This window comes from Pteropus medius, unplaced genomic scaffold (genome assembly GCF_902729225.1).
Source record: "Pteropus medius unplaced genomic scaffold, Ma_sr-lr_union100, whole genome shotgun sequence".
In the NCBI taxonomy this organism is placed as follows: Eukaryota; Metazoa; Chordata; class Mammalia; order Chiroptera; family Pteropodidae; genus Pteropus; species Pteropus medius.
Genome location: NW_024340849.1, coordinates 14949788 through 14967812, shown reverse-complemented (window position 1 = coordinate 14967812; position 18025 = coordinate 14949788). Strand labels below are relative to the sequence as shown.

General features: G+C 35.9%; 2 protein-coding genes across 7 annotated transcripts in view; one reads left to right on the top strand and one right to left on the bottom strand.

Moving 5' to 3' along the window:
- Positions 1-5953, top strand: part of RAB27B (RAB27B, member RAS oncogene family) — a 125506-nt gene extending 119553 nt beyond the window's left edge. For all 5 annotated transcript variants that reach the window (XM_039841195.1, XM_039841172.1, XM_039841162.1 and 2 more), the window contains exon 6: positions 956-5953. In XM_039841195.1, coding sequence (XP_039697129.1) covers positions 956-1145 — 190 coding nt within the window. In that variant the 3' untranslated portion in view covers positions 1146-5953. The remainder of the gene's footprint in view (positions 1-955) is intronic.
- A 3808-nt stretch (positions 5954-9761) lies between these two features.
- Positions 9762-18025, bottom strand: part of CCDC68 (coiled-coil domain containing 68) — a 41795-nt gene continuing 33531 nt past the window's right edge. Inside the window, exons 8-11 of one of the 2 annotated variants that reach the window (XM_039841140.1) lie at positions 17894-17999; positions 16545-16628; positions 14397-14596; positions 9762-12054 (exon numbers count right to left, since the gene is read on the bottom strand). In XM_039841140.1, the coding sequence (XP_039697074.1) occupies positions 11997-12054; positions 14397-14596; positions 16545-16628; positions 17894-17999 (448 nt within the window). In that variant the 3' untranslated portion in view covers positions 9762-11996. The remainder of the gene's footprint in view (positions 12055-14396; positions 14597-16544; positions 16629-17893; positions 18000-18025) is intronic. The other variant, XM_039841149.1, reaches the window with a different exon arrangement.

Here is an 18025-nt window from a genome sequence, read left to right as displayed (position 1 = left end):
TGATACGAGGAGGAATCTCCTTGAATCAAGAACAGCACATGAATGAAAAGATCTTCCAGAGAATGTGTGTGATGTTTTGAACCAATTACTTAGTAATGATGACAGCTAACATTTACTGAATATTTATTATGTGCTAGCAACTGCTCCTAGACTTTAACTCATTTAAGCCCTCATAAGCATCTGTAGAATGTCTAGAGTTATCCCATTTTATATATGAAGAATTGAGGCATAGAGAGATTAATAACAGATAGAAGGCCATATAGCTGGAAAGTGGCAGAGCTTGAATTCAACCTAGGCAGTCTGAGATCAGAGCTCACACTATATTGTCTCTCAATTAATAGCTGCAAAACTCTAAAAAATAATAAGTGATGTGGACATAACATTGCAATCCTTATCCTAGGTAACTTAAATAGTGGATTGACAAAAATTGGGAATCCCGATTACAATTATAAACTGACCTCCAAGGCAGACTTTGTTATTATTTTTTTAATTTAAAGCAGTTTCATCACACCTGACAATTTTTACTGAAGTATTCTCCTTGTGTTCTTGAAACTTTTGATTCCAAAAAATATATTGTATTCACATGACTATTCTAGTCAGATTTCTAGAGAATTGATTGGAAGTGAAATAATATTGATCACTAGTTAGGGCATTTTTATCCTCTTAATTTTCTTTTTAAACAGTGATAATGCCTTGGCTTCAAACACCTGAGTACTTCTTGTATCAGTTTTCTTGACTATAGATAGTATGGTTATACTTACACTAGTGAGCAGCCCACCGATTTTTACTTACCGAGAAAAAACAAGGACGCTTTCCAACTTGGCCAGCAAAATCATGATCATTTCACAATTGCTCAGCCAGCCATGTTGTTGCATGTGTGATTCATTTGTACATCTTGCTTGTATCTTTTCTGATTTCTTCCTCTCAAAAATATTTGTCATCTCTTCTATGCAAGTATACTATATTTTGAAACAAGTGCAGCGACTGGCCAGAATGTGGAGAAAGCTGTAGAAACCCTTCTGGACTTGATAATGAAACGAATGGAACAGTGTGTAGAGAAGACACAAGTCCTCGACACTGTCAACGGTGGAAACTCTGGAAAGCTAGATGGGGAAAAACCAGCAGAGAAGAAATGTGCCTGCTAGATTCTACATAGAACTCATCATCAAGAGCCCCACCCAAATATTACTTCCCAAAACAACGACCAACCACCAAATCGTTGTTGAGTAGACTGTGCATAATTGCATGTCTTTCTTTTTCTGACAGAAAATCAATTTTAAGAAACCAGAATAGTCAACAGTGTTCAAATGAATTGACAGGTTGTTTCTGAGGCCCCTTCAAACAAGATCAAAGGTTTTCTAATATGATCTCACCATCATGGATGTCCAATTTGTTTTTCTTAGAAATAAGATGAGTATACAAGAGAGTATACAAAGTGAAATATCAGTGAGTTTAAGTCAGAACAAAAATTACTGTGTCAAATTGGAGAAAGGGATAGGCTACCAATGAAAGAGTATAAAAAGATGATTTAAAAAAAAAAAAAGATTGGGTTTACTCCATATCTGATTTGTACTTTTAGGTTTGCATTGGGGAAACATATTAGCTAAAACTGGATCCACAAGAAAGAATTCTTAATGGATCAATAAGAATGGCATTACTACATATACCCAATAAACTGCACAAGAATGACTAAATTAGTGATAAAGTTAAAAAAGGATGAATGTCAGACTTCTGCTAAAATGTAGGAGATTGTGTAATAATGCCATTTTTATATTCTTAATTAATGGCAGATAGACAAGAACAAGATTGTGAGTGACAAAGTATAAGAGAAATGCCCTGGGAGAAAAATGAAAGTATGGGAACATAGCAGTTGGACAAATGAAATTAAACGTAACTGTTACAGATGTCTGGAAGAGTTACTTAGCCAACTTTCACTCAAGCCAATTAGAAGTTGACGTTATCAGTTGGGATTAAGAGAATCTTTAGAGGTTTTCATTTCAAAGAAATTTCTAAAAAATCAGTTCAGTGTTCAGCTTCACATTTCATTTTTCTTAGCAAATGGTGATAGACACAAAGAGAAATTAAAGATTACTATTTATTAAATATCTTTTAAAATTCAGTCAAAAAACTATTTAGCCTTAATTTTTTTTCGATAAAATATACTAGCGATATGAAACAAAAGTGACTATCGATTGTGGGTTTCCTTTTAATTTACAAAAGCACTAAATTAATTAATTTCTTCTCTCCAACCCACATCCACCCCTGGCTTTGAATCCATTGTAAAAACACATGCGTGTCACTTTGTAGATCAACAACTTCAGAAAATAATGGATCAATTTTATGGGCACTCTGAATTTTCATGTCATAAATCACATAAAAATTGATAACTCATACTGTATTATAATGAATTTAACATTTTATTTTGCCTAAATCAAAATGCCCATGGTGGACCTATATTTGATGATTAACAGGAATGGAACTCTATCTTATCTCAGCAGAAATTTAGTTAATCACTTTATTTTTTTTCACAAGAAGCTGCCTTTTCTTTGTAAAAATGATCACAAAACTATTTTCCATTGGCTTATTATTATTATGTGTAAACTAACATAAACAACTCCTATTAAACCATTATTTAAATATTTCAATGAATTTTATCAATAACAAAGTTCTCTCTTTTTATTATGATTATGATTTTTTGGCAATAACTCCTCTTATTATAAAATTTTGCCAATTAAATTTCATTTTTCCAACTCTGTGCATATTTCTTTTGCTAAGTTACAGATATTGGAAACCTTAAATTCTAGCTCTGCCCTTGACCTCTGCCTCTCAACCTCAGTCTGACATTTGAGTCAGTTTTAGAAACACAGATCCAAGGCACTGTTTATAATGTTCTGAGGGTAGACTAGACCCAGAAATGAACCAAAGCAATCTGGAAGCTCTGATGGGGTTAGCCTCATGTGAAATTCTCAGTGTTAACTGCCCAGTTCCTCTAACTTCTGCAGCAAGATGCCGCCTTCTAGGATGGATCATGCTTGGGTCTTCTTACAATGATGTTTTTCTCTACCATGCTCTTCATGACCCCAGTGCCTGTGCGGTGAGAATGGAAAGCTATTAGCTAAGATCAAAGATGTTTCTTCTGGAAGAAAAGTGTACAGAAACAATATAACTATTGCTGTAGTGAAGTTTGGTGAACTTTTGTGGTCCTTATGTCAACTTCTTATTTGGAGTTAAATTTTGATATCCCCTGCATTTCCATAATAGGAAATGTTCAGCCTTTTAAAATCCTAAAGGCATTCTATTTTGGATATGTCTTTGTGTTTCTATTTATTTTTTCAGTTATATGATTGATTTACTCATGCCAAGATTCTGTCATTGTCAGTTATTTCACAAGAATTTATTCAAGATCTATTTTAAGATTGTTATTTGATAGTCATAGCATGAAGCAGAGGGTGATGATGCCCATAATTATAGAACTATGCTTGTAAAAATAACAATTATTGGGTAATAATAATTGGAACAAAACTTAGAACATATAAGAAAATTAATTTAAAATAGTATTCTACTTATAAATAAACACATATATATATATTCTCTGTCAAGTTTGACACTTGACCCCAAATTCTATGTAAACATTTATGGATATTCCTTCTCTCATTATTTCAGAATAATTATTCTGTACTATTTATTTTACAGTTTCAAATTGATCTGGGGCCATGAAGTATACAGACTGCTTTAAAGAATTGTATATCCCCTTTAACCCACAACAGCATATGTTTTTAGCCATAATATGTCCTGTTACTGCTTATCTACCAAATGCTCTAGTAAACCAATTTGTATTTTGGAGAAATATTTAAAGTGTACATGAAATTCCTTTTCGATCTAGAAACCATTTCTGGAATGTTTACACTGCTTCAATGTTTACATTGCTTTAACACAGTGCCTCAGGTAACTTCGTGACCAAATTTGTCTCTAACCATACGGCTCATTTCCTGTAACATCCTACGTAGAAAGGTCTCACAGAGACACTAACACAGCTAAAGGAAGGTCTTTGATGTATGTCTTCAACAAAGATTACAAAGATGCCATTGGAATCTGGAGATTACTGCCACCATGTCCCAAGCTCCTGGCTCGCTTGGAGTAAGTGTTACTTGAGACTCTTAATTGTGATTAGTAACAAGTTTATCTTTTGATGGAAAAAAAAGGAAAATGCTGTGAAAAATATAAAAATCATTGAGAGAACACAATGTTTATCTTGATATGACAAAGGAGACAAGTCACGAATAGGCAGAGAAAATGTTAAATGCTGGGGGCAGAGCTTGTAGGTCTCTACGCAAGAGTTAAAATTCTTGCAAGTTCCCCCTTGAGCCAATTTGCTATCATTTCCATATTATCAGCTATCACACTGCAAAAAATTCAAAACCAGCATTTTCTAAAGTAAATATTTTATTTGTTGCTTTTAACCAGCTGGGCTACTCTGTGAATTAGTGGGTGTCTTTGTTATGCTTCAGGTGTAAGTTATTCTCTGCCAATCTGTACAGGTTGGATGAACTGTGCAAAAGTTCTTTGTTGTCTCCTTTATAAAAGAAGCTTGACCACAGAGAAAGACATGACTACATTAATAAAACAATTTAAAAACAGCCAAAATATTCTTTAAACTGCAAATCGAGTCCACTGGAAATCAGCAAATTTGATGAAGCTTATATATATTCTCATCAATGGAGTGAGTGCAGCAGTTAGAAAGAGAAATAATATGTGTAATGGATGAAGTCTACAGCTACATATAGTATATAACCTGGAAGCTTGTGTCCATGAAACAAGATTGTTCACTGCTCTGTACCTCTGTTCACCTGAAAAAAAGGGGGGTACATATGCTTTCTTCATTGTGTATCACACTAAAACCTTGAGGGAAAATCCTCATCAAACTTTAAAGAAATAATATTAAAGTTTCTGTTTCCTAAATACTAAATAGCTTTAAAAGAAAGTTCTAGAGCTGATGTTAACCAAAGTGATTTTTTAAAAGTTGTCTTTCATCCTCTACTACCAAGCTTTAAAAGATTAAGAGAAGTCTAGAGTATTTAAATATTTTAAGGAAAGCTTTATCATTTTTTAAAGATGCCAAGATGCTGTCTATATTTAAAAGGTTGTCTAAAAATTCACCAAAAGCTATATTTTTTCTTGATCTTTGACCAAGATGATATAAACTTATTTCTGGGGATAGCACTAGACTCTTAAACATGGAAGATAGATACAGAATATTATCTGAGATAAATGTCTCAGTGCTTTAAAAAATTTTTGAAAATACTCGTCTTATAAAGTAACACTGATAAAAAATCATCGTTAGATATATAGGGAATTTGGTAAACTTATTGCCTTAGAATTTTGGGGTGGAGGCCCAACTACAATGAATGATTGTTGAGCAAGAGCTATAAAGAGAGTTGAGTTAAAAATTGTCTAAATAGACTTCTTAAAAATGGCAGAACATGCAGACAGTCATACTCACACTTACAAGGTTGATTTTTAGGTACGAAAAAAAGAGTAACAGAAAGCATTTTCGTAGCTATGTCCATGGCAAATATTTATCCATCATTTTTATCTATCAAGTAGAAGATTATGTCCTTGGAATTAAGTTACTAAAAATATTTAAACACAAAATATTTCATTATTGGCATAAAAATTTGGGAACCTTAGAAACATTCTGTTTATCTAAATATAATTGACTCATAATTGGAGCAGCATCACAAAGACACTTTTCTGCCCAGCTCTTGTTACTAACGGCCTATGGTTGAGAGATTTTCTAAGTTCATACATAGAACAAACAACACACAAAAACATTGCCAAAATAGTAGAATTATTTTACAGGGTCTCATCTTTTGAAAAAAAAAAATACAAATGAATAATCTTTGTATTGAGTCGTTTACATGTTTTCCAGTTCCTTTTCTTTCCAAGAGGTTGTGGAAATCATGGTTAATATCACTCAGCAGACATGGTCTTTAAGGATCTTTAGCAAATTACATAGGAGCTGGCACATTTGTCTTTAACCTAACAGATCCTTTATTTAACTAGTCTTATCTTTACATCTGTTGGCACATCAAAATAGTGTCCTTAGTAATAAGTAATAACCTACGCTTATCTTTAATCTTCTATTCTCCAGGATTTTTTTTTTTCAAATACTCTGAGAGTAAGCCTAGTATTATAGAAAGGAAACTGTCCAGAACAAGTTGAGGCCCATGAGTATGTTATTAAATATCTCAGTGGCTTCTTGTCATATGAGACATAAATCCTGTGTGCCTCACAGAGTTCAAGTCAGGATCAAAGGAGAACATATATAAGAAACTGGTTTGTAAGATAGGCTCTATTTCATAAACAGGCACTATTATCACAAGCTAAGAACAGATAATAAGTCACAGTCATAATTTAAACCACTTGTGAAAAGAAGTGTCATAGCAGGAACATAACTCATTTTAGTAGATGTATTGGAAGCTACCAATGATGTATTGGAAGCTACCAACTTGAGATCATTGTATTTGATTGAAAATGTTTAATATAGCTCAAGTTATTGAAAAAATTGAGTTCTGTTTCATTTTCTATGTCATCTTGTCTTTCTTTCAAGGAGTTCAATTATATTCTAAATAGTATATTACATCTTGGTCCAAATTCTTCTTGTACAAATAGGGCTTCTGTGTCCATAGCCTTGTAAAAGATACTGACTATCTGAAATTCTTTAAGAAAAGTAAGTTATCCTGCTTAATATATCAAAAGTAGACAATGTTCTGACATAACACTGATGTGCTTTACTGTATCCCAATGGTCTACTTTTAAGTGATATCATCCTCATATTTAGGCTAAACACATTCGATTATTTTGTATGCCATCTACACAGGTCCCTGTTCTGTCTAGTGCTATGAATGTAACTTAAAACTTTAAGTGTGGATTTTTTTATTCAACATGCCCCTAAATAGACTGTGGTGCCCGACAAACACTATTAGGTCATTATTTTATTGTACCAAAATTCTAGTGACTTCAGAAATCATAGCATCTAATGATTTTGTGATGTCTGGATTTGAGTACTACAGTTGAGAACTGTATTCAGTGATTGTTACTATACACTTTTCAAATAAAAATGCTTTTTTATCAATTATTTTGTATAGTTGAAGCAACTTTATTTCTGTGTGGTGGGTGAGGGACATTAGATCAGCATTACATGAAATTTGTGTCACATTAAAAATGATATCCACCTGAAACTAATATAATGTTGCATGTCAATTATGCCTCAATTAAAAAAGAAAGGTATCCATTAGGAATTGGGAAATCAGTGATTTGGGTACAGCCAAGCGATTTTATCCATCTCTCTTAACTCTCTCATTTATTATTTGTATAAAGACTGAGCTTTGCAAGGGAAACTTTCTATTAATTTTGAATGATGCATTTATAAAATTAGCAATTAACATGTTGATGTATTCTATAGTGCATAAGCGCCCTCACATATTATAACTTGTTTCTTCCCCATGATAAAGTGCTGAGGCAGGTGGTGGTATCGCCCATCATCACAGGCTAGTGAAAGGACTAATGTTCAAGGCCAAGTCAAGACCACAACCTTACAGCTTCCTTTTAAAGGCTCATTTGCAGAGGCTGCCTTGCTCCCAGAGTTGTTCCCCCTCCATATGTTGCTTAGATAGGTGCTGCCAAGATAATGATGTTTTTAATTTAAAGTTAAGCAATTCTCCCACTGCAAGCAAATAAATGCTTGGCACCATTCATTCAACTTTACTCTGTGGTAGCAGTAATGCTATTTCACACAAGCAGCAATAAGATCACTCAACCGAACCTGGTAAGAGCAGTTTTCTCTTCGCTGTCCCTTGCAGAGAATGCAGGCTTTCTCAGAATGTTAGGGAAACACAGACAAAGGAGGGGATTGAGACACAGTTTCCTAAAAGTCGTTAGGTTATCACTGCTCAATTCAAAGAACTGGAAAGAAAACTCACTAATCAAAAGGGATGATTTATACAAAGGAAATATGAAAGAATATGCTGTATGGAAAATGATTTAGGTAATATTGGGACTTATTCCTTACCTGCCAGTTTAGCTGCTGCCCTGGCTATTCTGGACACACCTGGCCTACCATCCTGCGGAGTATGTGCACCTGTGCTTGCCTCTGCCTGGACTGCCTCTTCCACCAACAACAACTCCCTTCCGACCACTTCCCTAGCTTTCTCTCCATCTTTGCTTAAGTGTTATCTTCAAAGAGAGAGAGGTCTTATTTAAAATTACTATCTTATTTAAATGACCAATCTATGGTTATCATACTTTCAATTATCACCCGATTTAAAGTCACAACCACAGACTTTCACTCCTGGTAACTCTGGATCCCTGAGTCGTCTTTATTTTTCTTCATAGTCATGGGATGTCTCTGGCTTAATTATTTGTTCCTCATCACTGGACATATTTCCTAGATATATTTCTTTTCCTTCTTTCCTCACTGCATGTACCTCCTCCCCTCTCCTCACTGCTGTAGCCTGGCATCTGGAACAGTGCCTGGCAAATAGGGGACACTTAATAAACACTTGTTGAGAGAAAAAATGCATGAATCTTATATGAGAACTTGCTGGGTGGACTACAGAATAACATAATACAAACTTAACATTTTTTACTACTTTATTGAAGTATTAGAATATTTAAATTGTATAATTTATTGATTTTTGTCATGACACATGGCCATAAAAATATCATCATTATCAACACACTGAATATTTCTAAACCAACCTCGCATGCCTAAGATAAATCCTAATTTTCCATATTTCTGTTATAATTTTAAACATTTGTAAGTATATACTTTAATAATAACAAAGAAATTAAATATAATTATTTAAATCTTTATTGCATTCCTAATATTTCCCATCAAAAAAATAAGAGAAGGAAGGAAGGAAGGAAGGAAGGAAGGAAGGAAGGAAGGAAGGAAGGAAGGAAGGAAGGAAAGAAGGAAGGAAGGGAACTATAATGATTATGATGTTAGCTGAGGGGATTTTCAGTTCTTAATGAATTGGGTTCCTATCAAAATATTGATAAGGATGCTATACTTATTTGCAGGTCAGAAGAGAATTAAGAATTTTCAAAATGAAGAAATATGAAAGATTTTGAGGAGTGTCAGTGTGTTCTTAATTTTATAATGCTAGTATTTTTTCAAATTTAGAATAAAAATATAATAGATTACTTTTGCCATTAATATGAATTTAGGGAAAATTAACAGAAAAATTATAAATTTCAGTTTGCTGACAAAAACAGTCAATTTATTATGAATTATATTGTAACAAACAATAACTAGTTAATTCATTTATGTATAATAATTTTAATGTAAAAATAAAAACAAAAATTTCTCAAACTATAACATCAATTTTATTGTAAGGCATATTATAAGTAATTATTCAAAAGATATACTAAATCAATTGTTTCAACATTTCTTAATGATAAATTATAACAATATATGTAATCAAACTATTTTTCATTTCCCACCTTCAGGTATTCACTTAAAGGCTCACCTTAGAACCTTTTTATTCATTATATTGATTAGTATAGTAAATACAGTTATTTACACCACAACTGAACTAGTGTTTCTTTTTGTGTGTTTCCTGTGTGGTTGTACTTTATTTTATTTAATTTTATTTATTTTATTTTATTTTATTTTATTTTTAGGTTCTACTTTTAGACTAATAAATTTCTCCATTTTAATTGTTTGTTTTATCACTCAGAAATGTTTATTTAAAAAACATTTCAAATGATAAAAGCTGAAATGATAAGGACATAGAAAATAATCCATACATAACAAATAAATGTTGCTGCTGACGCTATTAAAAAGATACTCTTGTATTTTAAGAATTCAGATCTTTTTAGGTTGCTGAAACTGCTTATTCTCATACCCAGGAGATCCTAAGACCACTCCAAAGAGAACCTGGTGGCCCCATGAGCAGGTCCTATCTGTTACATCAAATGTTCAAAAATGCATATAGTGAAGCCAAAATAAAATCCAAAAGTGTCTTTCCATTTTTGACTTTAGAATACATTATTCTAATGGAAACCATCTAGGTTCTTAGTTCACTTAGATGGGTTCATTCCCAAATCTCATATTTATTCAACCCAGCATGATGATCGAGGATCCTAAATGATTGAGTGAAGGGTGAGTTCTCCTAATACACTGCATGTTCTTGAAGCAGAATTCACAATCCCAATTTCCCTATAAATGTGCCTGAAAATATTATTACCTAAACATCTTCCATGTGGCATAAAGTCATGAATAATAAATGTAAAATCAGCAGATTTTTAGTGGGGAAGTTTTTCTGAACTAAATTCTCAAGAGAGTAGTCTACCAGGTAACAGGCCAACTCATCTCAACATAAGATCTCAACATCCACAGGATAATACAGAGGAAACTGTGATTGTTAAAGCAAACAAAAACAAAGGCATTTCTATGGCTGAGAAATATCTCGGACCACTAAGTGAGCCGGTAGAAGGAATATTAATAGCCAAGTCACAAGGTTCAAATACTTCTTCCATGGTTAGCAGTAGGGCATGTTATTTAACCACTCACAGTACCTTCCCCTATAAAGTGGGGACAATATTTGATCTGCTACTGAGGGTTGTCAGGAGGATTAAAACAATACAGATAAAGTGCTTAGATTTGTTCCTGGCACAGGTTAACTGTGCCCTACATGTTACAACTTCAAAACTACCAAGCGATATAAATATGAAGCATGAAACACACATAACAGTCATGCAACACTCCAAGCATTAGAGTACTTGGATGAATTTATTAATACCTTACTTCATCTCATTTGTACATGCCTTTAAGTATTTCATAGGTAATACTGATATTTCACATTCCACATTGAAAGGTTTAAAGCATCTTTCCTGAGAAAATGTCTAGAGTTAAACATCAGAGCGGATGATCAAAAGGCTTGAAGTAATTCACCCTTGACGGTGACTACAGTGTCCCGTTATTCCTGTAAAGTGTGTTCTGCTTTCCTGAGTGTCGGTGTGTTTGCGTTTCTAGAAGTTAGAGTTTAGTTTTACTCAAAGCAGTCACAAACTCCACCTGCAATGAATGCATGTATCAAAATTTAAGGCCATTTTCACAAAAAAGCACTAGATACAGAATTCTAATTCATGAATTCAGATTCTTCTTGGCTGCAGACAGCAGCCACTGTTGCTTTGAACTCACAATATACACATTTTTGGGGAGGTATGAGCTAACAACAGTATTGTGTTCTAGTCTCCCCACGACCCAATATTTCACTTAGATAATATAATAAATATTGAAAAAAAATTAGTCACAAATGCAGTCACAAAGTGCATTCCTTTGTATTTTCATGTGGATTGTCTTTAGCAACCAATTCCAAAACCTATCAAAACCAGTGGATTCTTAAGGTGTAAGGATGCAGGCATGATTCTCAGGTTTTGGAGGGTTGGATGGCTTGGGGAATTAGCTGAAAAGAAACTTCTCCTGCCCATAATTTAGTAGAGAATACCTGTTCCACTAATAATAGGTCAGGAGATCAACTTATCTCATGGTAAGATATTTTTTATTATCCAAAAGTCAACTTTAAAATGTAACATTTATTCATATACCTATACACATTTCTTTCTATTTATATACACAAAAACCACTATCTAAAGGTCAAAGTTTACAACCATAAACTATGCTTCAGCAAAAATCTGCAAAAAGATTCAAATTTTTTTTTTTTAAATTTAAAGCAGAATTCATCTTCCATTATGGGAAAGCACCCGGTGCCTTCTCTCATTTAGTAAGTTTAGAAGTTTCCTTCCCTTGAGAATATATTTGTTTGATTTTTCTGGAGTATCGTTTTCCTGCAAAGCTATTGCTATATAAAAATATTCCACCAAACACTGGCATTGAGTTATTTTAACATGTAAGTTTAGATTGTGTTCCAAGGAATAAATAAGACCCACATAGTGACCTTTCTCATTCAGCTCTTCAGCCAGCCAGCTCACTTCCGTAGCCTAATCAACATCAGATAGGGGGTCGTGCCTTCAGTCTGCAACTCACTGTGGAAGAGACCACACAGTCATCAAAACGGAGCACATTAAACGGTAGTGATGTGATTGGTCTACCACCAGCATTACCACCTCTACCCCCTGTATACCACCAGGTCTGACTTAATTGCTTTAATCTGAGAGATGGCGGTTAATTAATGGATTCTGACCAGTTCCCCCCATGAGACACAGTAAGATCACAGTAAGATCGTGGAAGCATTAAACTTATGTGAATTCACGTAGTTGTCTAGACAAGAGTGAGGAAGAGTGAGGGGAAGTGAGAGAGAGTTAGGGACTGGGTCTATCATTTTACTCAGTGAAGATTCTCATCGCAGTGACTTGGAAATGGGAAATAAATCAACCATTCCCTTAGGACATTTTGGTCCTGTGGATTTCTCAGAGCCTGAACTTCTCTCTTCACTGTGTGTACACACATGCTCACATTTGTATATACATGTATGTGTTGTTGTTGTTGTTGTCATTGTCTGACAGCATGACCCCTAATCTCCAGCAAAGAACTTCTGGTGTTCAACCCAAGAAACATCTACATGTTCTAATGCTGGAGAAGAAAACTTATGTTTTTTAATACTTACTGAGAGAGAGCATGGAAATGTATTTTGTTTGATTTAAGGGATTTGCCAAGATTAATATTTAAATGCATTTTTTTTTTTTGCTTTAATGGTTACTTTTATGTGTCAACTTCTCCCTAGAGTTATAATTCCATTGTATGTTGGTGAACCCAGACTTAGCAAATGATACTACGCTTCCATTCTCAAAGCAGCCAATTGGCCGTATTTTATTTTGCAAACATGTAACTTACCATCGTATCACACTAATACTGAATTTTCTATCAAAAAATCATAAAACAAAGGGCATATTCAGTCCAATTTCCTTATATCAATTAGAAAAAATTCCATGCGACCTTTCTCAAGTCATAGGAAGAAAATAAAACTAAAAGACCTTTAACAATTAATTAACTGCAGCTGCTAAAGAATCAGCCATAAAAGTCACACTGTCCAACACGTCTGCTCTGTATCAGCAGGAGCCTCAGCATTCACTACTGGAGTAGTTACAATGTGGAGACAGCTAACTGCTCCCTCTGGCTCCATTCTCTCTTGGGTCAAAAGAGCTGAGGTTGGTGGATGTCTCACCACCCCTAGGGGAATGGTATCAGGTAAGTAAGCCAAAAAATTGACCAGTCTCCTTCCCTTTGAAAGTCCTGTTCGCCCTTCTGTTCTAAGCTCTTCGTCCTTTCCCCCACTGAGGGGACTACTCTCGCTGCTTCCGAAATGTGGGCGTCTCACTTCCTCCTTCGGTATTGCTGGGGCCTACCTTCTTCAATTAGAATTCACAGGGCTAGTGTCCAAAAAGTTGACAATGTGGAATCTGGGAGCCCAGAGATTTTAGAAGACTAGATTCATCTTGGTTTCCTCTCTAGTCTCTAATCACATATATCATTAGCAAAGTGAAGCACTGTTGCAGGGGGTTCTGAAGAGGCACATGAATCAGAATTCCTAGACGGATGCTAATCACAGTAGCCCTGCTTCTCCAGCTCAAGCCTTCTGCCCTAGAGGGACTAGACTGGGAAATTCAAAAGCTGCTAGAACAGGAAGTTTTAAATGGTTCATGTAATTACAGACAATATTTTTCTTTTAAGTGATAATTTCATAGAGTATTATGGGAATGAGTTTTCAGCCCAGAAGTCTTTTTTTTTTTTTTTTTTTACAACTTGTCACTTCATATTCTGTCGACACTGACAAGTGACTTTGATGGTTTCAACTATATTTCGTTTGCTTTAATGGATCATTACCGTCATTATCATTGCTTGATTCAGTCATTATTAGGTAGTTATTGAAGACACTTGTCCTTAGCAATGCAGGAAATAAAGTGAAATACAAGGAGCTATCCCTTTGTTCTTGACATTTCCAATCTCTCTGATTTGAGATACAGACGTGGACATTTAAATAAATAGAAACAATTTATAATTAAAATGTTCATTTATGGCACAGAAAATACGAGCAGCGGAAGAAGAAGGACAATAGACGAGATGGTCTGTTTTGCTCGGAGAAAGTATTAAAGCTGAGATTGGGCTTGTTTTACAGCAAAGAAGAGGGGAAAAAAAATCTAAGTTTATTCATGCATTTATTCAGTAAGTATTTATATGTTAGGCTTTGAGGATTCAGTGGTGAACAAGATTAATGCTGTTCCTACTCTCGAAGAACTGGGAAACAGACAGTAACCAAGCGACGGCATACATGAGTACATAGGAATCCTTCTCAAGTGAGATGACTATCAACATTCACGCGTGTTTGACAGACGTCGTAAAGGCGGATGGGGTAGAAGAAAGGCCTCACCTTGCAGAGACGGCTCTAGACACAGTTGTCCTAGGACTTTCAGACCAAAGCGCCACCTTGGTTTTCAGTTCTTTATTCTGAAGTTGAAAAAAAAAATGTGCAGAGATCACATAGTTGGCACATTTATCAGCCACGTGCTTAATGCTTCTGATCAGGCCTATACCACTCCTTGGCAGTAACTCCTTGTCATTCCAGCCCCTCTATTAGAACACAAAAAGTAGCCAGTTGAGAGTCACTATTGTCTCTGAAATTACAAACACACTCAGTAGCAATGGGACCTCCCTTTGCTTTTAACATCTCTGTGCCTAATTGCCTCATCCATATAATAGGTGTAATCACAGTCCCTTCTTTGCAGGTTCTGAAATAAAAATATGTAAAGAATTCAGCTCAGTGCCTGGCACAAATTTTTAAGATGTAAAGGCAGCTGTTTAAGAACTGGGCTGAGTCGTTATCCATGCACGGTATGTTTAAGTGATTTTCTTATTACATTTGCTTATCATTACTTCCTAATTTGTATAGAATGAATATGTTAGTTATGTACAAAATAATATAAGGAAAATATTTATCAGGTAACATTTGCCAAAAGGCCACTAAGTAAGAAAAGCTGTGAGGAGATGCCTTCAGAGACATTTCTTAGGAGGCAGAGGCTCTGATGTGACACGGATCACATTATCTGAGATTCCCTGATGTGAACTGACCAGCCCTGACCGAGTACTTGACTGGACACTAGTTTTGAGCCAACATTCGACAAGCCCCACATTTTTAGCTGTCTGGAGCTATGGGCATTGTCTTTATCAAACAAAAAGTGTCATATAACCCAAAGGAAATGAGATTCTAAGGGAAGCCTGAGGCTTGAAGAGTTTATCCTCCAGAATAAAGGGAACAGTGACCCTCTGGGAAGGTAGAAATGGCAAAACAGGGCGAGGGTTCCAAAATTTAAGATGTAAAAATGTGTGCAACCTCTTTCTGTCATTATGATTTTTTTCTTCTGCTGAGGGAAAGCAGAAAGAGTAAGGTGGTGGGAGGAAGGGTGTGGAAGTGTGCTCGGGGCGTGATAATGTATCTCTTCTCTGGCCTATCCTGGGGGAAGGGAATATGCTCCAAAGGATGATGAGGTTTCCAATGGATGTCACAGGACAGGACAGCCTGGCAGGTGACAACAAGCAGGAAGTCAAAATACTGAGGGATGAAGTAGAAAAGGTGACAGGTCCAGGCAGTCAGTGACTAGCCATTTGACAATGACAGACGGGGTAGCACTGAGCACAGAGTCGAGCTGTGGTAGAGGCACCTGTGGGGTCCTCAGATACCCCGATTTCTGTGAGGGCTTTACCCCACTTCCTGTGAGGCAGGGGCACCACCAGCCTAGGACTGCAGCTGAGAGACTAAAAGGGCCTTCTCTAGATAAAGGGGAATAGGGAGCAGGAAGAAAAGCGTGTCTCATTACAATAAATCATAGAGTTTTATCTTAAGTTTTAAAACACTAAAAAATAAGAAAAGTACAGGAGGCTTCTTGAAGTGAGTGAGCCATGAGGCAAATCTTGGAAGCTTCATGGATATCAATAAAGAAAGAAGAGGCAAGAGGACACACCTCAGAATGGGAGGCAGCATACCTGGCTACCTGCCTAGAGCTAAATTCACACAAGAGTGGCCTTGACCAAGCTTCTGATTCAAGACCACATCGAGAGAAGTTATCATCTGTCTCCCCAATATAACAAGTATTCTGGAAAATTTGGATGAAGTTTAATAATTACTTAATAATATTTAATATTAATAACCTAATAATATCATAAAATAATGTTTAATACGAATACTTTAATAATTATTAAGAATACTTGCAAAACTATAATTTCTTATGCTTAGAAGATATACACACTCACAAAAAGACGCTCATATATATACATAGACACATGCACATGGACTCACACATAGACACTCAGACACAGTCACACACAATCACACACAGACACACACCCATTCACATACAGACATACTCAGTGTCACACTGGCACATCATCATGCACAAGCACACACATGCACAATGTTCTTAATAGGCTCACCGATACACGGACACACACACACACACACACACACACACACACACACTGCCGCGCTCCGTTCACTGAAATACATAACAGATTCTCTCCTTACCTGGGCTTCAAGTATATTAACTTTTTCTTTCAGATTTTCAATTCTTTTATCTTGTTCTTTTAAATTATTTTTTAATCCTTCCATCTAAGAATTGGGAAACACAATTGGGAATATCTTATCAGACAACATAAAATTAAGTCAGAAAGTGTACAGGTTTCTGTGGTTAAATGGTTTATCCAATAAATAAATCCAAAAGCATCAGCAAACTCAGGAGACTACAAAACATAGCAGGGCAAATTGGCGCCTGTGGATGAGCACATGTAGACGGTGCTGTTAAACATTTTAATCTTTAAAAAATGCATTTAAACCATATTCTGCAGGAGTGTATTTGTAGAAAGTAGCATTGGTCATCCTTTTGTGTCTCAGCCACATAACGTTTGCATCCTGCAGAGGCCAGGAGACACGATGCAAGGCCACTGCCTGGCATGGGAAGCCTCCTGGAGGCAGAGATCTGGTCAACCAGAGGCATAATGAGGTGAGCCTACTTTGCTTTGGATGAAAAGCATCAGCCAAGACGCAGCGTAGGGGAGGTGAGTGGTGAAGCTCAGAACGGTGCAGGAGAAGTGGACAAATCTGGATTCCAAGGCCAACTCTGCTTCTACCAGCTCTGTTATTTAACTACTGTGAGTCTCAGTGTTCTCATCTTTAAAACAAGAACGTGGATGCCCCTAAGTCCTCTCTGACTCTCAAGTGCCACAAGTCAATTCTCTTGGTGAGGTCCTAGCCAAGCAATCACAAATGCTACATTTATGTCAGGAAGGTATTTGAGTTATTTAGAATTTTGGAAACAAATACTAGGTAGTAAAATGAATGAATGAATGAATGAATGAATGAATAAAAGTCTGATTTTAAGTCTAAAGCTAACCTCCCAAACCAAGGCCAACACATATCTTGAAGTAAATGGTCTAAGTATACAATCCACCATCCATCCAGATCCCACTGCAATGACCTCTTCTCTTTCACTTGCCAGAATGTTCCCAGAGAAAGGCCAGGTGACATCCCTGTTTTAACACATCTCCTAATTTACATGAAACTGATCAATCATTCCTTTCTCAAGAAAAGGCTGATTCTCCTAATCCACAAAATCTTCTAAAGGAGAGAGTATATTACCTGGCTCAGAACACTGAAACATCTAAAGAGAAGTCCCACAAAATTCCCCAGAACACTTCCAGGGTTGGCATACAGACAAAAGAGGGAATTGAAAACAGAGCTGAGTTGCATGGACATAAAAAGAAAGTCTCTGTGGGGAATAAATCTCACTGCTTGTAAAGTCCAGGCAAGCCACTTGTAGTCGATCTTCTCATTGTAAACATACCAGCTACCAAAGAAGCATGCTTGATTAATCTGACCTCTTGGATGACACTGTGAAGGTTCTGATGTTGGGAGTGAATCACACACTGCAGATGAGAGATCTGCTCCTGGAGAAGGGATATCTGCATCTGAAGATCCTGGCAACTGGAAATGCAGAGGAAGAATAAAGG